This window comes from Geotrypetes seraphini, chromosome 10 (genome assembly GCF_902459505.1).
Source record: "Geotrypetes seraphini chromosome 10, aGeoSer1.1, whole genome shotgun sequence".
NCBI classification, from domain to species: Eukaryota; Metazoa; Chordata; class Amphibia; order Gymnophiona; family Dermophiidae; genus Geotrypetes; species Geotrypetes seraphini.
This window is the reverse complement of record NC_047093.1, coordinates 19,808,272-19,832,938: the sequence shown is the minus strand read 5'-3', so window position 1 is coordinate 19,832,938 and position 24,667 is coordinate 19,808,272. Positions and strand designations below refer to the sequence as shown.

Below are 24,667 nucleotides of genomic sequence, written 5' to 3'. Positions count from 1 at the left end.
CGGAAAATTCAAAAATCTAAGATTTTCGTTAGTTAGTGTTTATATAGCCGAGGCAGTTTAAGTCAGGTACTATTTGTCCTGGTGGGCTCATAATCTAACTAATGTACCTTGGGCGATGGAGGGTTAAGTGACTTGCCCAGGGTCACAAGGAGCAGTTCTGGGCTTGGAATCTGCAGCCCTAACCACTAGGCCACTCCTAGCGTCCTTAACATTTGAAGCTGCCATGTTCTCAAATTCAGTTAATCTAGAATCACGTTTAGCAACTTTGATAGTAATATTATGTGAGAAGTGGCATAACTTAGAGCTTTGAAGTGTTCAATTTGGGTGACAACCTGCCAAATATCCTGAAAGATAATCTGCTTGTCTTGAGAAACAAGTTTAAAATTCATCTCGGATTTCATTTGTACCGGCTCAGGAAGAGGAGTTCTAGAAACACCCAAGCTCCCCTGAGAAGCTCCACCCAAAGCACTAATATGTTTTATTTTTATTTATTTATTTATTCATTCAATTTTCTGTGTCGTTCTCCCAAGGGAGCTCAGAACAGTTTACCTGAATTTATTCAGGTCCTCAAGCATTTCTCCCTGTCTGTCCTGGTGAGCTCACAATCTCTCTAATGTACCTGGGGCAATGGGGGGATTAAGTGACTTGCCCAGGGTCACAAGGAGCAGCGTGGGTTTGAACCCACTAGCTCAGGGTGCTGAGGCTGTAGCTTTAACCACTGCACCACTCTAGAAAATAAGACGTAGTAAAAGTGATCCAAGTGTAGTTCAATCCAGCCATTGTGACATCACTGATGAGGTTGGCTCTTATTGGTGGAATGAGGCATTATGATGTCACAATACCAGTTCTGGTTATCATAGGCTGAAACATTTCACACTATTTATTAAATTTTCTATACCGTTCTCCCTGGAGAGCTCAGAACAGTTTACATGAATTTATTCAGGTCCTCAAGCATTTCTCCCTGTCTGTCCTGGTGGGCTCACAATCTATCTAATGTATCTGGGGCAATGGGAGAATTAAGTGACTTGCCCAGGGTCACAAGGAGCAATGTGGGTTTGAACCCACAACCCCAGAGTGTCGAGCTTTAACCACTGCACCACACACTCTGTAGAGGAGTCTATACCCATATGAATTTTAGATGCATTTACCTTTGAAAAGGCTGTTCTTGGTTGAGGAGGAGGTGACAGTTCCTTCAAGGATAGTGAAACAGGAGATGGCGTTGTATACATATTTCCGGAGATTGGCATCATCCTAACAGGGCAAAGATGTCGATCCATAGGGCACTTAACGATGGTTGATGCCATTCTTGCTTTCTTTTTTTCCATCCTGAGAAATGGACATAAATTCCTGCTCCTCAGGGGCTCCAAAGAGGCATGTCGTGCCATTTTAGCCACACGTCCATGGGCCATGTTCTGCAGCTTGGGTTACTTTTGAAAGGCCTCCGAGGACCTCTCCCTTGCTGATGTCAGACATCCAGATGGATGCTAAGGCAGTCTGTGTCCACTGGTATGGGAGTCCTTAGACTAGAGGTAAGTCTTGTGATAGGTACGATAGATAGATTGACAGGTACAATAGATAGATTGTGAGCCCACCGGGACAGAGAGGAAAAACTGCTTGAGTAACTGAATAAATGCATGTAAACCGTTCTGAGCTCCCCTGGGAGAACGGTATAGAAAATTGAATAAATAAAAGCCCTTTAAATATCCTAGGTCTTGAAAATTTGTCCATGGATATGGATAATGATTGGAAGACAGATCCTCGGAGGAGGGTTCATGAGAGATTTGTGGATTTTTGGAAGAGAGTAATAAATAATAGGGTTACAGGATATTCAGTAATTTTTATAAGACTTTACAAAAAATAATTAAGAAAAGAATAGACTCTCTTTCAAAAAAAGGTAAACAAGGGGGATCTTTTTCAAGCAAAGACTATGATTGTCTAAGAGTTGAACATCCTGTAACTCCTATTATTTATACTCTTTCAAAAATCCATCATAACCCAGTGCTGTGTCCGGTATAGAGTCTATCTTAGAATTATTATCCGTATTTACGACAGATCACCTTTTTATTGAATAAATCTTCCGAACCTCTTTGATATGTGATTTGCTCCTTTCAGCCTCTTGTGTAGAGTCTACAGAGAACATAAGAAAAGCCGCTGCTGGGTCACGCGGCGGCCCCCAGGTCAAAGACCCAGTGCCCTAACTGGTCCCTCTGATTTCCAAAGCATATAATTGAACATTGCACTTCTCAATTTTAAATGGGCAATACCAGGGATGATGGTTCTGTGAATTGACATGGCTGTCGAGATCTATTTTTGCCTTACCTGAAGGGACTTGACCACCTTAAGCCAGCTGTGGGGTGTTGCCTATGGCTGTGCAGCTCCAGTGATTTTGACATCCTCCCTGGTATTGCTGCAATTCCTGTCATGTTCTAGTTAAAGGTATTTTTCTCTGCATTAGCATAAAGAGAAGGGATTTAGTTCATGCTTTTTTTTTTTTATCATTTGTAGTTCCAGGTGAGTTACATTCAAGTGCAAAATATAAAAGGAAGTACATTTTAAATGAGATATTTGCCAATAAACATGGATAAAGCAGCACTTGCTCAGTTCTGGGCTAAAATTTGAAAGATAAATTGGTGCTTTTATACCTGTCTGAGTAATGCAACTATTTCTTTCTGGGAGGCTCTAATTTAAATACCGCCCCTCTTAAAGTTGTTTTACCACACCTGCCTTGACACGGGTGATCAAAAAAATCTTTCTGATCTCCCAGTGCGCTCTGGATATAAAGATAAAGGCAGTGAGAGAGGATAGGATACCACAAACGCAGAGGAGGAAACGTGAGGGTCCCGACTCTTTCCAGAATTGACCCAGGCTAGAAAAAGTTCTACATTGTAGCCGAAATTTCAAAGGAATTAAAGCGATAAAAAGAGAACAGCCAAGAGGCAATGCTGCTTTAAACATGAGAGAAATGTTAACTGAATTTCTTTTCGGGTTGGAACTGGGTCAGATACTGAGCTGTGGCTTTAGTTTTCCTCCCAGACATTTCTCCTCCTTCCGTCCTGTTGTGCTTGGCGCGGCCCTGGTGCGTGCCCATTCTGAACCGCTGTCCTTCTGTGTGTCTCCGCAGCCACGCCCGGTTACGCTGTATGTGTGCCTGCAACAGGTGCGCATTCTGCCTCTGTCAGAGCTTCCTCAACTCAGACTTGCTGCAGTGCGTAAAGAACAAGCTCTTCACTGCGGTTCTTAACAGGTCTTTAACTTTATTTATGGGTACAAGCCGTATGTCTTAACCAACTCGCAGCTTAACTCACTGTGTAGATTTCTACTTCATATCCACCTGACCTGCGCAGAGGCTGGTGCTTGCCTATGAAATGGCCCCTCTATGCCTAGAGCTTCCAACTGCGGCTGTTTGGCAGATAACTTTCCATCAGTGTGCTTTTGATTACCTTTTTGTAGAGTATTTGAACGTCTCAGAAAAAGAGGTAAAACCATCCGTGAAGCTCTACAGCACGCATGTTTTCCTTAAATATCAGAATGAAAACAATCAGAGCCCGTAACTTTAGGATAAATCTGCTTGTTTTTAGCTGTAAATGTGTGCAGCTGTTATTCACCGAGGGTGCATCAGGTCAAGGGTCACCTGATGGTCCCTTTATTAATAACTGGTAAGCTATAGACCGGGCCCATTAGCAGTGGATATGTTGTAAGTAAATCCATAGCTTAACCAGCAGCCCCTTCCTGAAAAAAACAAAATACCACCTGCTCATGGTTCTTAAAAGCTGTCCTGATTTTAAGTGCAAGGTCACTGGGTATGTCCCACACAGAGGGAATTTGCTTGCTGGAGAAGGCAGAGTTGACTGATCTAATTGCTTCTCAGCAAATACAGTATTATCTGTCCTTTGAAGCTAAGAGTACCGTATTTTCACGCATATAACACGCGCGTTATACACGATTTTTACAAACCGTGCATAACCTTGCGCGTTATACGCGTGAGCGCGTTTTACAACTTTTTTTTACATAGTTCCCCCCCCCGACGTCCGATTCACCCCCCCACCCCGAAGGACCGCTCGCACGCACCCGCACCCCATCCCGAAGGACCGCTCGCACGCACTCCCACCCGCACCCCCACCCCGAAGGACCACTCGCACCACCACAGCCTCCCGACCCCCCCCCCACCATCATGTAGAAGCTCCTACCGTTGTCCTGCTGCTTCCTCTTTGCGGTCCCGGCCCTTCTGTGAGCCCTGCGTCTGCGCTGCTTCCTCTTCCGGCAGTCCCGCCCTTTCTCTGACGTCAGAGAAAGGGCGTGACCGCCAGAAGAGGAAGCAGCGCAGACGCAGGGCTTACAGAAGGGCCGGGACCGCCAAGAGAAAGCAGCAGGACAATGGTAGGAGCTTCTACGTGATGGGAGGGGGGTCGGGAGGCTGTGGGGGTGCGAGCGGTCCTTCGGGGTGGGGGTGTGAGCGGTCCTGCGGGGGGGTGAATCGGACGTCGGGGGGGGGGCATCAGGCTTTCAGGGTGGGGACAGGACTTCAAGGGGGAGAGGAGAGTCGTGGCGGGCGAAAGGAGAGTCGGGGTGGCCAGAGGAGGGGCGGGCGAAAGGAGAGTCGGGGTGGCATGCGCGGTATATAAAATTTATTTACATAAATTACAGTTTCCCGCGCGCTATACCCGTGTGCGCGTTTTACACGGGTGCACGTTATCTACGTGAAAATACGGTAGTTTTATAAGGGGGGGAAAGGGTTAACTTTGAAAATCTGGTTGATAGCAATAGACCAGCAGGTTGTGTTTGTTAAATCCTTGCCTCTGATAACCTTAATTACTAACAAGTTAAATTCTCTTACACTGACCCAGTAAGTGGATGGGAGTTCAAACCTTCAGACTGAATAAATGTAGCAAGAAGTTTTCATATTTCAGCACAGTATCACCCAGCCTTTAGGTATTTAGTTCAGATGTTGTAATTAGCTTAGTTATGTACCGAAAAATAAGACAGGCAGACTCTCACATCACTGTTACATACTCATGTAAGATTACTGTGAGCAGTAGAGGTATAATGAAAACAAATTTTGTAAAGTATAGCTCAGTTTGTGTGCTAGGGATACAATCTGGTTAAAGAGGTTGGAGGGGTTGCAGATCTTTTGACTAAAAATAAAATACCTTTTTTTCATTTGTTGAGTAGAAGAATTAAAATATGATTTGGGTTTTGAATCATTGGGAGGAAAAGAAGACATTTTATGTGAGGGGGTTTCTCTTCTGCCTGGAAATGATTGTATATACTCGAATATAAACCAAGATTTGGGGGCCAAAAATGGAGTCTCAGTTTCTATTTTAGTTTTTCTACCGCCACCAGCCATCCCCAAACCGGCAGACTTCAGCGTGTACCTGCGCCCATGACCCCACCCCCACCGGTCAGCAGCTAGCATTCCCTCCCTTCCTTCCAAGCAAGAGTTTAAAAAAAACCCTCAGATTTTCTGGTGGTCTAATGGCGCATTGGGGCAGAAGCGAGTCCCACTTCTGCCCATTCTTTCTCCGCATTAAAAATGGCCACCGAGGCTTCCAGCTCCTGTCCCGACTCACCGCTGGACCACCAGAGCTTCAGGCAGGCCTGTTATGGGCATTGGGGGCTGGGGAAGGAAGGAGGGAGGAAAGGAGGGCTGGGTGCAAGGCAGAGCACTTGAATATAAATCCCCCGGGTTATATTTGAGTCAACTTTTTTCCTCCTTTTTTGGTGGGGGGAAAAAAAAAAAAAAGATTGCCTTGGTTTGTATTTGGGTTGGTTTGTGTTCGAGTACATACAGTACTTTATCAGGCAAAATACTTAGTGCATGCCCTTGGTGCAGTAGGAATATTTGTGAGTTCAATGCATTTCCGCAGACGACATGCGTAGCATAACATTATGCGAGAAGCCCCCGATTACCATTGTGCGGCAGTGATGAGAGCTGCTTTGTTCCAAAACGACAGTCGCTTTAAAACAAAGTTCAAGACTGGACACTCTGACCAGGTGCCCTGAGCGATTAAAAAAAACACCTTGAATTGGCTAGAGCCTGAGATTTTTACCTTTTTTTATGGAATTGTAGGTTTGAACTGCCCAGGGCCCTGTAGACAGGAAGGCGCTGCATGCGTGCTCAACAACAAGTCACCTAAACACCGCTGTTTTATTTTTTTACCTTAGGTGTTCATTTTCATTTGTCCGGCTGGCACATTCCCTCTTTTTGCTGCATTGTTTCACTTCTTTTTGACCAGAGTTCTTATGCATGAAAATTGACCCATTTTCTACCTGGCAATCATAAGTATCATGACAGGCAGGCTCTGTCACATTTTATTTGAGCATCACCAGAATTTTCTGGGGGTTTTGTTTTATATTTATTCATTAGTTGATTTGAATCATTGATTTATCCTTTGGGTTGTGGAAAGCAGCATTTAGCTCTGACAAATTCATACCAGATCTCTTCCTGTTGGGCATGCTGGTGTCTGGAATCTTGCCTCAAATAAGATTTTAGCCAGCTGGTGATTTAAAAAAAAGAAAAAACAACTAACTTCAGAAGAAATCTATTCCAGAACTGAGGAACATGCAAGAAGCAATGGGCATCATATGTAAATTAATTCAACCAGAGCAAGGCTTCCCACCAAGGGGCTCTAGAATGATCACACTCATTTGATAATTTAGTGTATTGCAGGATAGAGAATGATATGGGGACAAATTTGTCACCATCCCGCAGGAACTCAATTTCCTTATCCCGTCCCTGTGAATTTTGTCCCTGTCCCTGCCCCATTCCTGTAAGCTCTGCCTTAATATCTCAAGCCTTGAACACTTATGATTTTAAAGTGTTTGAGGCTTGTGCAGATGAGGACGGAGCTTAGACATTGGTGGAATGAGGCATTATGACATCACAATCTGAGCTCTAGAATGTTGCTACTTGTGATTTTAAAGTGTTTGAGGCTTGTGCAGGTGATGATGGAGCTTAGGCATTGGTGGAATGAGGCATTATGACATCACAATCTGAGCTCTAGAATGTTGCTACTTAGGATTTTAAAGTGTTTGAGGCTTGTGCAGATGAGGGCGGAGCTTAGGCATTGGTGGAATGAGGCATTATGACATCATAATCTGAGCTCTAGAATGCTGCTGCTTATGATTTTAAAGTTTTTGAGGCTTGTGCAGATAAGGACAGAGCTTGCAGGAATGGGGCAGGGACAGGAAAAGAACTTGCGGGGACGGGGTGGGAAAATTAGTTCCCACGAGGACAGGGAAAAATTTGTTCCTGTGTCATTCTCTATTGCAAGACAGTCAAATCCCTTTCCCCTGCCATTGGTGCTTTCTGTAATTTTACTCTTTAGCAGATTAGCTCAATAGAATTTGCTCTCTCCATTTTGGAGTCCCTGGAGACGTTTCTGTTTTCTTTGGCCTGCATAACCTGCTTGTTGTTTTTATACCACAAAGAATTTGGATGAGACAAAGCTGCAGTATTAGGTACTTGGCAATTAATTGGCTCGTTCTCCTTGGCTTTGTTTCTCCCTTTGGTCTTTAATTAAGGTTTATCTTTCTTAGCCAAAGTGAATATTTTTGGCTTTATGCATTTATTCAAGAGTTGTTGGTTATGATCACCTCCTGAATGCAGTGCTCCATTTCTTGTTTGACATTCTTTAGAAGAGAGAAGTATGTCTTGCATGGTGCTTGCAGAAATAATACAGTCCGTTCTCGTTATTCGTGGTAGTATGGTTCACAAAAATGTTTGCAAACCGCAAATCATAAAACGCATCCATGGGAAAATAGAGGTTAGGTTCCAGCTGTTCACATCGTGCCTCAAAACCGAAAGTGAATATAAATGATCCTATTGGGAAAATAGGGGTACCGGTAGGTTCCTGCATGGGACAGCACTTGGAGTACCTGCAGAAGCTTGTAATTCACCCTCTGGACACTTGGGGGCCACATCCGGAAGCAAATGCCAGACTGTGAAGTGAAAGTGAAAGCAAAGAAAGCTGTTTATGGAAGAGCAGGTCTGTGAATACACGGACATATGGCGTGAATAGTGATCACAATGGATGCAACCACGGATACATGAAATTGTGCATCAATAATGCACTGTACGTATGATTTGAAGTAGAGTTACCAGACGTCTGGATTTACCCAGACATGTCCTCTTTTTAGAGGGCATGTCTGGGCGTCCAGATGGCTTTTCAAAACCCGGCATTTTGTCCTGGGTTTTGAAAAGCAGATCGCATCAGGCAGGGCATGCGCAGATGCCCTCCCTCCCGACGAGCAGGTAGAGGGAGGCGTGGTGTGGGTATAATGGGGCGGAGATGGATGGAACTTGGCGGGCCTGGAGGTGGGTCTATGGATCTGGATTTTATGTAAGTAAAATCTGGTAACCCTAATTTGAAGTATCCTAGGAAGTTGCTTTATACTCCAGAAAGATTAGAGAAACTGGGCCTCTTCTCCCTCGAACAGAGGAGATTGAGAGGGGACATGATCAAAACATTCAAGGTACTGAAGGGGATAGACTTAGTAGATAAGGACAGGTTGTTCACCCTCTCCAAGGTAGGGAGAACGAGAGGGCACTCTCTAAAATTGAAAGGGGATAGATTCCGTACAAATGTAAGGAAGTTCTTCTTCACCCAGAGAGTGGCAGAAAACTGGAACGCTCTTCCGGAGGCTGTTATAGGGGAAAACACCCTCCAGGGATTCAAGACAAAGTTAGACAAGTTCCTGCTGAACAAGAACAGGCGCTGGTAGGGCTAGTCTCAGTTAGGGTGCTGGTCTTGGACCAGAGGGCCGCCGCGTGAGCTGACTGCTGGGCATTATGGGCATTACCTCATCTGCACTGGTCTGACTCAGCAGTGGCAACTCTTGTGTACTCTGATCCTGGAGAAGTCGTTTAATTCAGTGGTTCTCTATCTTTGTTTTGTCGTGACACACCTGGCACACAATGTCCACCTATGTGACACACTGAACATTAACCTTCACAGCTGAATGAAAGATCTAAATATTGCATTGTGTGAATTTGTCTACCGTTCAATCCCATATTAAAAGGAAAAAAACGACATGCAATGCATCAGTTCCAGAAATCTCGCTTTCCATACAAAACAAAGATGTATTCAAATTCTGATGTCGCCTCAGGAACAGCAACACAAAATCTGTCCACTGCCAGATACTTAAAACAAAACCCTGCAAATATGCTACTCCAGAAACTATATAGCAAACAGAACCCTGGGCCAACAGACTTTCAATATTTCCACGGGGCTAGTGGCAGCAGTTACCGCGTTTCCCCGAAAATAAGACCTAGCATGATTTTCGGGGTAGGCCTTAATATAAGCCCCACCCCCCAAAATAAGGCCTAGTCATAGGCAGCCATGTTTCACTCCTCCCCCGCTGCGCAGCCGAACCACCGAACCCCCGCTGACCCTCCATCCTTCCCTCCCAATTGATCCCCGCCGACCGTGACCATAAATACCTTCCGGCAGAGGAGCATCAGGCCAGCAGCACTCACAGGCTGCTTCGCGGCCTTCTCGCTGGGGCCTTCTGTGTACTGATGACATCGTCAGTAACACGGCACACAGAAGGCCCCAGTGAGAAGGCCGTGAAGCAGCCTGTGAGTGCTGCTGGCCTGACGCTCCTCTGCCGGAAGGAATTTATGGTCGCGGTCGGCGGGGATCGGTTGGGAGGGAAGGATGGAGGGGCGGTGGCGGTGCTCAAGGGTTCTGCTGCACGAGGAATGGGAGGGAGGGAAGGATAGAAGCTGGGCAATGGTTCTGCTGCACAGGGGGATGGAGGGATAGAAAGATGCTGCAGAGGGAAGGTACAAAGGGATGGATAAGAGGAGAGGAAAGATTTTACACATGTGGGGGAAAGAAAAGAGGAAGAATTGGGTTGAAGGAGAGGAAGGGAAAGATGATAATGTACATGAAAAAAATAAGCCCTACCCGAAAATAAGACCTAGTGCCTTTTTTGGGCCCCAAATGAATATAAGACACTGTCTTATTTTCGGGGAAACATGGTATCACTGGGGGTAGTGGAGATGCAGAAATAAGGACCAGTTATGGGGATTTTAAGAACCTGATTCTCTGGATCTGTGCTCTCCCCAGCATGCAGGCACAGATGGTGGCTAAGGAAAGCACAAGCTTCCCGTCGATACCAAATGTTTGGGACACGCTTCCCACCACTGGAGGACACACTGGTTGAGAATCACTGCTTTAATTCTTTGTGCTTTCTCCTGACACTGAGATCCTCTGGAAGTTGCCTTGATTCTCTGTGCTTCAAGGTGCATTGCCCTTTGCTTCTGACCCTTATCTAAAATAATATCTAGTAGTTTTTGCTTCACTTCATGTGCCGTTACTGTTTGTCATTCTGCCCCTAATCTGCTCACCCAATAGGAGAGTTTGTGTGTTGGTAAATTAAAAGAGGCTGGAACTTCTCGACAAAAGCATTGTGCATATGGAGTAAAGTGTTTATAATGCTGGAATATCTCTCTCTTAATTTTTTTCTGCATGCTTGGGTATTTCAGGTCCCAATGCTATGCAAATCTATTTGTCAAAGTTAAATGCTGCCTGCCTTTTCCTGTATCTGTACCCACACTGTTTACTTTCTCTCTCACCCTTTTAAACACACCTGTGTAGTAATATATGGGTATGTCTGGCACGGTGTTGAACAATTAAATTACCCTCCTTGTATTACTAAAGTAGATAAGATTGTACCATGTACTGGGTCATTGCTTTGCTTTTTTTCTCATCCTATGGACATATTCTGGCACGCTCAGTTAACAGCTGGCTTACTTTTGTGATACTAATGGACATCTTTATCTTGGGTTGTTGAAAGTCTGTTATAGAAGAGTAAGGTGCCATGTTACCAGGTGACAAACGCACAATTTAAAAGCCCTGTTAGTTCAGGGAAATAAATTAAATAATCATGCACTTTTCTCTGCTTTGCTGGACAACATAAATTCGCAATATAGGGATGCATTGCATACATATATCTACATATGTGTGTCAACATACAATACATATATCTATGGGCCCCTTTTAGAAAGCTGCGGTAGTGAGTTCCAGCGTGGCAAATACGACGCAACTCATAGGAACTGAATGGCCTATATATGGGTTTTGCAAACCTGCCCAGTGGGTGCTGCTTGCAAAACTGGAGCAGCCTATAAAATTTTTAAAAATCATCCCCCCCTCACCTCCGAGGCCGGGCTGAAGGAGGCTGTGAAGCGGTAAGGGTCCAAGGTGGGTGAAGGCATCCTGGCTGGAGAGGAGGCAGAGGCACCAGACGAAGTTCCTTCAGACTTGGGCTCTAGGTAGGCAGCGGCGGTGGCAACAGCGCCGGGTGCAGGAGCAGCGGGGGTGCCGGCAAGGGGGGATCATCGCCTAGGGAGCTCTCCTTGCTGACGCGCAGTGGGCTCAAGCGCTTGTCCAGCTCGGACAGTTGGAAATACTCAGCCTTGCGCTGCTGCCGGCTTCGCTTGGGGAAGCAGTCGGGCAGCACCAGCTGCAGGTCCTGCAGGTAATCCGGGATGTAGTGGAAGAGGAAGCCATTGCGGTCAAGGAAGAAGCATCCCTTGCCATGGCACGCCAGCTCCTGCAGCCGCCGCTTGTGCAAAAACATGCGCCCAAGCAGCGAGTCTGTCATGGCAAGCAGCGTGACATGGTGGGTTACGTACACCTGCACGCCCACATGCAGCTCCACCAGCTCTGGGAAAGATGACGAAGATGAGCCGCCTCCATTGGGCAGCCTGCAAGCCGCTTTTTCAGCAGAGCCATGTGTCTACCTCCAGGCAAGAAGCTGAGCCTTTCCCCTACCTCAGCACCACATGCGTTGAGCTAACTTTAGCTGAAGGAGGGAGGTAAGGGGGGTGATTTAAAAAAACTGTATAAGCTGCCCGTTACTGGTAGATAAGCCGCAGCCAATACAATGGGGCAGCTTATCTACCAGTATTAAAACGTGTATAGGCATTTTCTGGGGCGGCTTATATGCAGGGAAATGCGGTATTTGTTTCTTTCAGAAGTGTATATACATAGGAATATCAATCTACAGTATGGGATTATCTTGAAACATTTATTGTTTTCCTAGTAAGCAAAAGATGCCGTAAAAGGAACTACACACTTAAAAGTAATGTGTGAATTTATTTTGTAATATTAAGCCATATGGTTTATTTTGTGTGGATTGTGTTCCATACTATGGAACTTGTAAGCTGCAGTTACTTCAAGTACACTGCTTAGATCCTAAGCTGGACTATTAAATTATTAGCCTTAAAGTGTATTTTGGAAGCTGCTGTTGCTCTATTGTTCTGGGTTGGAATAAGCAGGCAAATTTCCACACATCGGGGATGGGCGTGGGATTATATACTGCATCACAGGCCTAACTGCCACCCTTAGCTTCAGAACCCTGGCAGAATTCCCAGATTAAAGGCTTATGGTGTTTTATGCCAATCTTTATCCTGGATACGTTCTTTTAAATAGTTCTACATGCCTTAGATGCAGTCACTTGGGTCAGGCCACGAATCCTAGCAAACAACGCACACCTCTGACTCTATTATATTTAGAGACCTTGGTGAGTGACAATAGTGTGGCATGACAAATGCAGTTTGAGAGAGGACTGCATGTGCTATCGATGCAGGAAGGTTTCATGCAGCTTTTCGTAACAATCGTTGTGCGCATCGTGTAACGAGACATGTGTCCGAATGGGTACATTTTCTTGCTTTTAATTTTTTTTTTGTCTTATCTAGTGCTTTTAATTCTTGCCAATAAGTTTCAAGTTTATTAAAATATTTTTTTAATCAAATATCTAAGCGGTTTACAATGTAGCGTTACATAAAAACATATATCATTATAAGAACAAATAAAAACGGGATACTGGAAGACAATCCGAGTATTAAAAGCACAAGACGTACGGACCTACTGCAAACAATAGGAGAGTGGGGAAGAACTACAATTTTTATAGAAAAGGTGCAACATGAAAGGAAAATACGATAGGCTAGGGTAAAAATTAACAATTTACTTTATGTTTTAAATTTTTGGGAATTTTAAAGTTTTAAAATTTTCAAAGTTTTTTTTTTTAAAATATCAAAATATTATAATATTAAAAACATTAAAATTAAAATATGCCCTTAACAGGACAGTTGTTATCCAAAGGCATCTTGGAACAAGCTTTCTGCTCTGTGTACAGTCATCAACTGTACTTTTATTAAATATGTGGCATTTCAGTGCACATTTTAATGAGTTTATTTAACTATTGTGTGCCAGAGCCCATGGATAGTATATGTGTTTTTAATAAAACACACAAAAAATGTGAAAAGAAATTTGGAAAGAAAGATGCTGAGAATAGCTGCTTGGATTATCTAAACGGCTGTATCCCAGTTTAAATCATTAACAACCAAGAGAAAGAGCCCAAATTGGGAAAGGAGTTTGGGGGGGCATATAATTGTGTGATGTTTGGAGCCCATGTCCGTTCTGAGGCATGCTATGACTTGCCAACTGTGTGCATGTGTACGTAAGGTTACGAGCCGGTGTAGCGGAGTTGGGTGCCATGCTGTTGACAGACCGGGAGAGCAGTATCACTCACCAAGTGCACGCCGTCCACTCTGTAGAGGATTCCATCTTCACGGGGTCATCTCTCAAGCCACATTTACACCAAAACAGGTAATAATAGCACCATGATAAAAACATTGGTCCCCCCACCTGTCTCCCTTCCTCTGAGAACAGTTGTAGGCAAACACGAACAAACTTGAGTTGTGATGTTTGATTACAGGTTTTTAGAACAGGGATAGAAGGATCTCTAATAGAAAAACAGCACGGACGCTGCTAGCCCTGTTTCTAGACTAACAGATCTGTTGAAGCATCTGAGGATGTGAAGAGCTTGTCTTGGACAGCTACTGGTAATCTCTGAATAAATCTGTTAATCTACAAGTGGTACCATCGGCCTCTGTTTCGGTGCTGCCCAGATGATTTCTCTCTTTATTTTTTTGGTAGTCTAGCACGACCAGTCCCTACCCAACCCCCCCCCCCCAACCCTCTCTATACCCTTAATACTCTCTAATGTGCTTCTAACTACCCAACAAAGTTTAAAATGCTTCTAATTTACCCAACATTTATCACCTTGAGATCTCGAGAACTCTTTGGTACTTCTTAAGTAAATATTATGACATCGCTTATGTTGTTCCTGCAAACTTTTATGTAATTCTTGATAACTTTGATATAATCCGCCTTGAACCGCAAGGCATTGGTGGAATAGAAATCACTAATGTAATGTAATGTCTTCAGTTCTCCCCCTACCTTCTTGTTCCAAGCTCTCCATGTAGGTTTTTTTTCTTGTACTAGTAAATGATGATTCTCCTTTTTGTTAAGTGGATTATTGAATTAGTCTTGCTCTAGTTTTTTGTTTTAGGATGCAGTGAGCACAGTTTCTCATGAACCATCACCTCAAACTGTTTAGGCCCATAATTATTTACTATATTTCAATTTATTAATCACCATTAAACCAAAAAATATTCTTACAGCTGTGTGGTGCTGAGAGCAGCTGAGTAGCTTTTTTGTGAAGGCCTAAACACTTAGGGGCTCATTTTCAAAAAAGAGCAATGTCCAAAAGACAGCATAAACCAACACTTGGACATCTTACTAGTCAAAATGTCCAAGTGGGCATTCTCAAACCAGACTTTCTAGATGTCTTTCTGGTTGCTTTGTCTCCAGTGCGCCCAAATCTTAAGGGGTTGTGTTAGAGGACTGTTTTAGGCAGTCTTAGGACTTGGACGCTCGGCAGGCATAATCAAACCTTTAAAAAAAAAAAAATGTCCAGGACTTTTTTTGTATATGTTTGGAGCTAGACCTCTTGTTTTAAAAGCATCTAAATACTAAAAAGGTGTCCAAACAGACCAGATGACCACTGAAGGGATTAAAGCATGACACCCACCCCCATTTTCTCCCCCAGTGGTCACCGACCCCCTCCAACCACACAAAGATGTGAAAACAGTACATTCTAGCCTGTGTTTTGATGGGGTGCTAAAAAAGTTCTCAGCCCAAGCAGCTTCAGATGGTAACACAGACATTTGAGAGCAGAGGAGCACTCTAAGGGTTACTGTAGTGCATTTCACATTAAAAGTCCCAGGTACAGATATCTTGCTTATATTGTATGATGAATCCTCCAAAACCAAAAGTACCTACATAAGATGACGGCTATTGTTGTGGTGTACAGGTGGGTACAGTAAGTTTTGGGTGGGTTTTAGAGGGGTCACCATACAACATAAGCAACATTTAGTGACATCTGTACCTAGGACTTTTAATGTGAAATTAACTACAGTACTTCTTAGAAGAGCCGCTCAGCTGTCTGAACAGTTTGCTAAGAATGCAGGCTGCCTAGACGAAAACTTGCTTTTGTGCATTTTTCATGTGGACACCTTTATATTTGAGAATGGCCAAAAAGATAGACATACTAAGGACCAAAATATCTGCATAGATCATTAAAAAAAAAAGAGAAATGTCTTGCTGTTTTGAGAATGGACATTTTCTCTAATGGATTTCTGGACGTCTTTCCCAAAACGTTCAAACTTAGACTGAGACGTCCTATTGAAAATGTCCCTCTTATTTTAACTTCAAAACCTAAAACTTGAACCTGTGTATACTGATGGCTGAAGCTTAGAGTTCTAGGAATCTTAATGGACCAGAGACAAACTGGATCCTCTGCCAGTTATATCACCTTGATTTGGACCAGTCCTAAGAATTTTATTTTGGATTTAGCTCAGACTTTGTCATTAGTAGCTCAAGATGAGTTAATCTTTAGGCACAGCAGAGTTTCCTATCCCTAGAGAGATTAACAAGCTACGGGCTTTGTTTATTAGGTACATACTCCTGGATTCTGTCTTGGTTACCCAAAATTGGGCACAGATTATAGATCCACACACAGACTAATTAGCTAATAAAAATCAATTAACAAGCACTCAATTGGCAGTAATCTAGTTACATGTGGATCTGTCCTATGCCTAAATTTCATAGTGCAACTCCAAAGGGAGAGGGGCAGGGGTGTTTCCAGAATTTAAGTGCGATGTTATAGATCAGTGTTTCCCAAGTCGGTCCTGGCGTACCCTTGCCAGTCAGGTTTTCAGGATATCCACAATGAATATGTGCGAAAGAGATTGCAAGTAAGGGAGGCAGTGCATGCAAAAAGGAAAAATCCCTGAAATGTAATATGTTTTTCTAGTGCAATAAGTGTGTCATTCTGAACAGTAGGGTATTCTCCCCATGCTTGCAAGCTGTACAGAAGGAATCCATTCCAGGTTTTCAACTCCTCCTCTTCCAGAGGGCTCTGCTGCCCATTCAGTTTTTCCTTGTGCACGTGAGCTAGAAGGTGTCTTTCTGATCTGCTCTATATATTTCTTTATTATTTTGGTATTTTTCATGGATTCTGCAGCTATCGGTGCACCAGAGCTCCCCAGTGCGTGGAGAAGAAGTAGACTGGGGTCTGCAGCTGACAGGTTAATCCCTTGGGGACCTGTTTGGCCAGCCTGCAGAAACCTTTGTGGTGCTCGGAGTCCGTATCTTTAGTAGTTTAGCTCGCCTACTGAGTTGCAGGGGCCTGAGCGCAGGCTGTTAGGCATCCACAGGGAACTCAGTGGGGCTCTTCAGGGTGCTGGCTGTGATTTTGCCTTCCTCTCTTCGTATGCGTGGTTCCGCAGGAGTTGAGGATCAATCTGACTTTGGTCTGACTAGCAGTCTGAAGATCTCAGCATTTGGAGGACTTGATGATTGAGGCAAGGATTCTTCTCCCAGATCTAGCTGCTACATAGAGCTGAGGCAGGCTGCAGCACCTGCAGAGCACATTTCACAGTGAGTAAAGCTATTACAGCCTATGGGTAAAATTGGTGTGGGGAGGGGGGCTGAAAAGCCTGCCACATCCCCTAGGGTCCCCCACTGCTAAAAACCCTTTTAATCGGGGAGGTTTTTACTTTTAGTTGTCATTTTTTAGCCATTTTATGGCATCTTGAATTTCCCAATTGAGTCCTCAGGCTCTTTTACCCCTAATTCATGCCAGTTTTGAACTGAATGGATGTCAGAAGAGCACCCTTACACCATGTGTGGCACAGCACGTGAAGGGGAGGTGGGAGTGTCAGGCTTAGCCTTCACTTTGGTCTCTAGGGTTAAGGTGCTTTTGGGGGACCTGTCTATCAAGAGAAAATACCTCCCGGAGTCCCAGAACAGCAGCATACCTAAGCGTAAGAGCAGGGAAGCTGCAGAGCCCTAGAGACGTAAGTTGGCATTATCTAAAGGTGACTCAGTGATAGGATGCTTCTGAATTTGTTAATTTTGATGTGGAGAGCTTATTTGGATAGCCGGGATCCTCATATGAGATCTGGCAGTGAGCCAGGGTTGCGCAAGGGGGCTTGGGCTCCCAGGGTAGTGGCTGACCAGGCTCTTGTGGATCTTTCTGACAGGGACTCAGAAAGCAAGGGATCAGTCTTTATGCCCTTGCTGTCACAGAGCAAGCCTTCCATGCTGGGAGATGTAGGGTTGCAAACAGGAGCAAGTACGCAGGAAGCAGTGGTAGCCTCGCAGTATGCCAGCTGATCAAGCCTTCGGTGCTATTAGAGCTCATTACTGACTCCCTCTGGGAGTTACAGTTGGACTTCCAGCAGGCTCCTTCTACTAAGTATTCTATCCCGGGTGGAGTGACAGTGCAACCCACGTCTTTTCCATGGCATCCTGATATTAGTGTTTGTCACAGAGCACTGGGATACTCCCGAGGACTCTTTAAAGGTAGCCAAAACAATTAGGCTGTATCTTGTGGCACAGGAGTGTCAATGGATGTTCGCTCAGCCTAAGGTAGATTCCTTGGTTGCTCAGGTAACAAAAGACTGGAACTACGGGCCATTCGATTGGCATTAACAAAACCCGGAGAAGAGCTTGGAAGGACAGGTAGTTCGACTCTTCTCACAGTGCTACAGCAGTGGCGTATGTCGATCGCCAAGGAGGCACCAAGAGTGTGCAGCTGAACTTGGAAGCCCATTTGTTCCAGTGGGCAGAGCTACACTTACAGGCAATCTTTGCAGTGCATGTAGCGGGAGTGGACAGTGTCCATGCCGATTTACCTTAGCAGGCCAACCTTAGACCCGGGAGAATGGACATTATCTGCAGCAGTGTTCCAGTCCATTGTTCTTCGATGGGGTCATCCAACTTTCAATCTGATGGTTATGGTGAGGAACAAGAAGGCAGACTATTTCTTCAGTCAAAGATTTGAGCCCGGAAGTGGTGTCACTAAGTGTCTAAGTGGTGGGCCTCTCATGCTTCAGAGCCAGTGGACGCCAAGCTCCCTGGCTTCTCATCTAGACATAGCTAGATTCCTAAAGGGGGCACTAAGGCTAAGACCACCAGTAAAGCAACTGTTTCCGTCATGGAACCTTAACATGGTTTTGCGTGGCCTTAGCTGGGCACATTCTACCAAGAAGTGTAGCCGCTTTCTGGGCAAATGCTTGTGCTGTTTTGCCTGGGGAGATTTGTAGGGCATCAACCTGGTCCACTCTGCACACGTTCCTCAAGTTCTACAGAGTGAACATGGCAGCACAGGAGGACACTATCTTTTGGTCCTCAGCATTACGAGCAGGTGCAGAGGTCACACCCTAGATTTCTGGGACTGCTTTTGTATGTCCCTGTGGTCCAGAATGACACGCCTATTGCACTTTTCTATTAGATAATTTGGGGTTCCAGAATGACACACCTATCAGTTATTTAGTCTGCCTATCTACTGTCTCAATCAGGAAGTTCAAGTCAAAACTGAGATTTTGATGTCAGTCAGACCTCAAGGGCATGAAGAATAATCTATTGCTTTAACACATTGGAGGAATGTTTGAGCTCCATAAATGTTTCTAATTTGGTATGGTTATTTCGATGTTTTGACTGTTAACTTAAAATGTTTATAACATGTTAGGTATACTTTCAGAGTAGAACAGATTTGTAGTTATGGGAGTCTCCCTATACCACTCCTTCTTATGTGTTCCTATATAAGGCTATTGCCTGCTTTGGTACAAACTGAAGGAGGCAGCAGCAGAGTCCTCTGGAGAAGGAGGAGGAGTTGAAAATCTGAATGGATTCCTGCACGGCTCACGAGCATGCGGAGAATACCGTACTGTCCAGAACACACCTGTCTACTAGAAAAGATATATTAGCAAGGTAAGAACCTAATCTCTTTTTCCCATGTTGTCAATGGTGTGCTTTGTTGCTCAATAGCAAATCCTATGCAAGTAAATAGGGCTCGGTATGGGCAATGTTGCCTCTGAAAAGAAAAAAAACCAAAATTATAATATTTGGCCTGTACTCCTCTAGAAAGCAGTGATGTAAGTCAGGGCACACCTAATCAGTTCAGTTTCAGCCCTGCCACAATGACTATGTATAAGAGAGATTTGCATATAACTAAAGCAGTTAATTCAAATCCTGGATGTTTCTTGAGGACTGGATTGAGAATCACTGCTTTTGATTCTATTTAACTCCTGTTAGAGACTTAACTAAATAGAGATATATACTAGTAATATCTTATATCTTTAGACCCCTGTGTGTTGTCAGTCTCCTCAGTACTGTATCAGGATTAATCTTTCTTTTTTTAACTTATGTGTCAAAACATAAAACTTTAATATATGTTGCTTGAAAGCCTTTAACCTCTGCTTTATGGGAAGCTGTCATACTGGGGGGGGGGGGGGGGTTGTAAAAATGGTTAGCAGTGTTTAACTGAGCATGCACAAAACCTTGACTGTTTGGGCAACCATGGGGGGGTTCCCTCTGTGGTCCATCTCTGTTCATGTCCTGTGTAATATGGCTCTCCTCTGTTCTGCCAGATTGCTACTCCATCACGTCGTCTGCTCCCTCTGCACTGCCTGGCTTGCTAACGCTTTGCTAGTTTCTGTCTGTAGATAATTATTTCATCAAGGGTTGAGAGAATTTGAATTTTTTAAATGCTGCATTTAGAAAAGTATTACAAGTTGCTTGTCAGCTGTTTTTTTTACCATGTGATCTATGGACATCTTTCTTTTCTATAGAGCAGTGGTTCCCAAACCTGTCCTGGGGGACCCCCAGCCAGTCAGGTTTTCAAGATATCCCTAATGAATATGCATGAGAGAGATTTGCATACCTGTCACTTCCATTATATGCAAATCTCTCTCATGCATATTCATTAGGGATATCTTGAAAACCTGACTGGCTGGGGGTCCCCCCAGGACAGGTTTGGGAACCACTGCTATAGAGTCTTCCCATTCTTTTTCAGTGGCAACACTTGTTTTTTTGGAAATTTAAAATCTATTGGGTATTTTATTTCAATGTTCTATTAAATATTGAACACTTTTTTTTCAGTTGAAGGGTATTTCACCATTGTAGTAATATTTCCAAATACTATATCTATGGATTTGTTGTTTCGGTCAAATTCTGCAGAGCAATTAATTGTAAATGAATCATTCAGGTGTGCTTTTAATTTACAATCATTTGGTGCTCAGTAAGATCAGAGAAACAGTTTTGTGGATTAAAGCCTTGCAGGCACGGAAGAAAGTTGTCCGTGCTGTGTTTAATTTAAATAATGAAACAAGTGGCAGATATCCCAAAAATGCCTAGATAGGATGTAACTATTTAAATTGGATTTATTAACTTTATATAGGGGTCCTAGCCGATTTAACGTGCCCTATACACTAACGCATCCATGCTACGGACGTGTTAGCGGCTAGCGCCTTAGTAAAAGAGGAGGATATTTCAGTTTACAGTTACAAAATAATTCTCAATGTACATCTAATACTTGATCGAAGGTCTCTCTTTATAAAAATATGGATTATTCTAGTTTAGATACATGGCAGCACTGTATTTTTTTTTTTAAAGAAAGAAGTTTTAAAACATGGTTGAAACGCCCTTCCCTATGGTTTAAAGTAGGGAGAGAATCTTTAGGCTTCAAAAGTCAGGAGTTTTCAGGAGATCCCTAATGAATATGTACCGGATCGATCTGTATATGGACTACTGTTTCAATATTTATTTTTATCAATCATCGATGCGGATAACGACGATACATACATGTTAGAGGTCTGCACGGGAACGGGGATCACGGGAATCCTGCGGGAGTCCCGCGGGAATCCCCCCTAACCCAAGGGACTCCCACGGGGTCCCCCCTCTGGCCCAAGGGACTCCCACGGGGTCCCCCCTCTGGCCCAAGGGACTCCCACGGGGATGGAAGGCTTTGGAAGCAGGGTTCGTCCATATAATATAATGGACACGTCAGCCTTAGTAAAAGAGGGGGTTTATAAGTTAATTACCTGAACAGAAAACAAAAAAAGGGTTCCACCAAAGAGATTCCACAAGGAAAACAGCAGCGCAAACACAAAAGAAATTGTGGAAGTGATGATCCTGTCAGAAGTAATTGCTGCTTTTTATGGGGACGGGCAGGAATGGAGGTAATTCCTTGCGGGGATGGGTGGAGACGGAGAGGATCCTGGCGGGGACGGGTGGGGACGGAGAGGATCCTGGTGGGGATGGGTGGGATTTCTGTCCCCTTGCAACTCTCTAATACATGTATATTCATTAGAGTTATTCTGAATTCCTGACCAATGTGTAGCCCTGGAGGACTAGATGTTCCCCACGTCTGGGTTAAACCTGACTACATATATGAATAAGAGCACTCGGAGGAGACTGTGTAGAGCACAATCCAAGGCATTCTGTAAAAGGCCAGCTGTCTGGAACCTACCTTGTAAAGGAAAGGAGGTGCTCACTTCATGTTATAGAATAATTTGATAAGTTCTTTTCTGTTATTTCTTTGATCTCCTTGGCATTAAAGGTGGTATATAAAATATGATTTAAAAAACCACATAAAACATATTGGCAAAACAGGTTAAAAAAGTATACATAATTTAGGTGAACATAAGAACATAAGAAATGCCTCTGTTGGGTCAGACCCGAGGTCCATCGTGCCCAGCAGTCCGCTCACTCGGTGGCCCAACAGGTCCAGGGCCTGTGCAGTAATCTTCTATCTATACGCCTCTATCCCCTTATACTAAATTATACCAAAGGCAATGAAAATGGTAGAAGGTTTACGCCAAAAGATGTATGGGGAGAGACTGGAAGCCCTGAATATGTATACCCTAGATTAGAGAAAAGGAGGGACGAGGAGATACAAGTCAGACGTTCAGATACTTGAAAGGTATTAACGTAGAACAAAATCTTTTTCAGAGAAAGGAAAATGGTAAAACTAGAGGGCATAATTTGAGGTACACTCAAGAGTAATGTTAGGAAATTCTTCTTTATGGAGAGGGAAGTGGATGCCTAGAATGCGCTCCCGAGAGAGGTGATGGAGAGGAAAACAGTGACAGCGTAGGATGAACACAAAGGATCTCAAATTAGAAAATAATTGTATATATTGAAGAACTAAGGCCAGTGGGCAGACTTGCACGGTCTGTGTCCCGGTTGAGGATAGGCTGGGATGGTTTAGATGGGCTGGAGTGAGCTTTGACGGAGACTCCAGTAGATGGAACCTAAGAACAGTATCGTGCAGAGCTCTGGGTTTCTGGCCCAGAAATTTCTAAAAAAAAAAAGAAAGACCATTTAAATTAAATCATTAATTTATAGAGCATGTACGGTTGGGCAAACTGGATGGCCCATTCAGGTCTTTATCTGCCGTCATTTACTATGTTACTGTGTATGTATATTTACCTTATAATTCAAAAGCTTTTCTTTTTTTTTAAGCCGTTTTCTATCATTTCTGTGGCTATCTGTGCTTCCTGCCCACACTGTACCTAGACTCTATCCATCTGTCATCTTTAGGTGCCTTTTTTTAAATAGAATTCTGCATAGCTGGAATATTAGCAGTTAATGCTGCTCTGCGCACACATATATGCCAGTATTCTGGCCATATATGGGCATTCTTGGTGCTCTCTTCTTAGAAATAATCCCCATGTGTAAGGCTGAAATGGGGGGGGGGGTTTGCAAACCTGTTTGTTCAGCATCTGTGTAAGTAAACATATGACAAGCGTGTAATACTTTTCTAGACGTGGCACCCTGTGACGTTCTGCGGACACTGACCTCAATCTGTGTGTTTTTAACAGGCACATGGTCCAGAGTGACCTGAAGACCTCCACGTTCTGGCTTCGAGCGAGCTTTGGCGCTACCATCTTTGCAGTTTTGGGGTTTGCCATGTACAAGGCTTTGTTAAAGCAACGATGATCAGAGAGCTGCTCTGCCCTCCCATCCGAAATACAGCATAGTCGCTCCTTATATGTACATTTCAGTTCTGCCAGAAAGACGGAGATATTTATATATGCAGAGTTACTTTACTAAGCGTTTGTAATTCGCTCGTGAGCGGGTTTTAAATAGCAATTTTGACAGTATTGGCTGCAAGCATTGTAACAGCCATCGGGACTGGTGGAGCAATGTCTGAGGCCAAAAGGGACTTCGTTGTAAATACTGTACAGACTGAGAAAAATATTGCCTTCCAAACAGAGAATATAGCAAATGTTGTTCTTGGGTGTTTCATCATAGTGACATGTTGGTGACAGCTTCCTATACAGTTGCACTTGGTTTTCACATAGCATGGGTTAAACACCAGGCTCTTTGTAAGTCAAAAGTTCCCTCTATTTATTTGTATTTTTGCTTTATTGCTATTTTTTTTTTAACCTTACACAAGAGGACTCGGTCGCCTTTTTGCATCAGTTCACCTTGAAGAGAATAGTTGTGACTGATTTGTTGATCACTTTGTAGATGTTTTATTGAACTTGCCTATGAATGATTTCCTGGTATTCAAGTTCATTATAAAAGCTGTCTCTTACCAAACGGAGCAAACCGAAAACTTGGCTGAAGACTTACAGAATCGGTCTCTTGTGATTCTCCGTTTCACATTGCAGGATGCTTCATTTTATAGCCCTTACGAATCAAGTGGAAACTTCAACTTTAGAAATCTTTATAATGCATTATTTTTTTTGTCAACACATTCCTTCTAATATCTAGAACCGTATACAGGGTAAAACAAACTGTATGTTTTACAGCATATGTTCTATGCCTAGGTAGTTACAACTGCAGACTGCGTCTTTTTAATACTAAACTGAAGCTCAAAATATAATCGCTCATGGTAAACCTACTTTTTCATCTGGCCTTTTCATGTGTTTCAATAAATAACTCTGTACCATACTGTGTTATTATTTGTCTATTCTTAAATGGTAGTTTTAGTCTAATGTTCTTTACAGTCATAGAAACATAGAAATAGACGGCAGATAAGGGCCACGGCCCATCTAGTCTGCCCACCCCAAGGACCCTCCCCTACCTTTCTCTTTGAATAGATCCCACGTGTCTGTCCCATGTGAAAAAAATTAGGACAGAGAGAAACAGGAGATGATTACTTCCCAAAACTTGGAAAGCAAAGAAACAAACAGCGAAGGAAGACTCTGGTGTTCAATGTCTTTTAGTGATATTTCGTGACTCGGCCCCAAATGGGTCTGTCCTCCTAAGAATGTCACAAAACACTTTGATAAACCATAAGAAATGGCTCTGTGAGCCGGCGTAGCTAACCTTGAAACGGGATACGAGGTAAAGCTTTCCTGTTTCAAGGTTAGCTACGCCGGCTCGCAGAGCCATTTCTTAAGGCTTATCTAAGTGTTCTGGGACATTCTTAGGAGGATAGTAGACATCACACCACTCTACCAATAGACTCCTGAGGCAGGCCCATTTTGGGGCCAAAACACGATCCGTGTCGAGTC

General features: G+C 43.7%; 1 protein-coding gene across 4 annotated transcripts in view; it reads left to right on the top strand.

Moving 5' to 3' along the window:
* Positions 1-24,101, top strand: part of RHOT1 (ras homolog family member T1) — an 87,941-nt gene extending 63,840 nt beyond the window's left edge. For 2 of the 4 annotated variants that reach the window (XM_033961229.1, XM_033961228.1), the window contains exons 19-21: positions 3,122-3,244; positions 13,473-13,616; positions 23,024-24,101. In XM_033961229.1, the coding sequence (XP_033817120.1) occupies positions 3,122-3,244; positions 13,473-13,616; positions 23,024-23,141 (385 nt within the window). In that variant the 3' untranslated portion in view covers positions 23,142-24,101. The remainder of the gene's footprint in view (positions 1-3,121; positions 3,245-13,472; positions 13,617-23,023) is intronic. The other 2 variants (XM_033961230.1, XM_033961232.1) reach the window with 2 other exon arrangements.
* Positions 24,102-24,667: the final 566 nt, after the last annotated feature.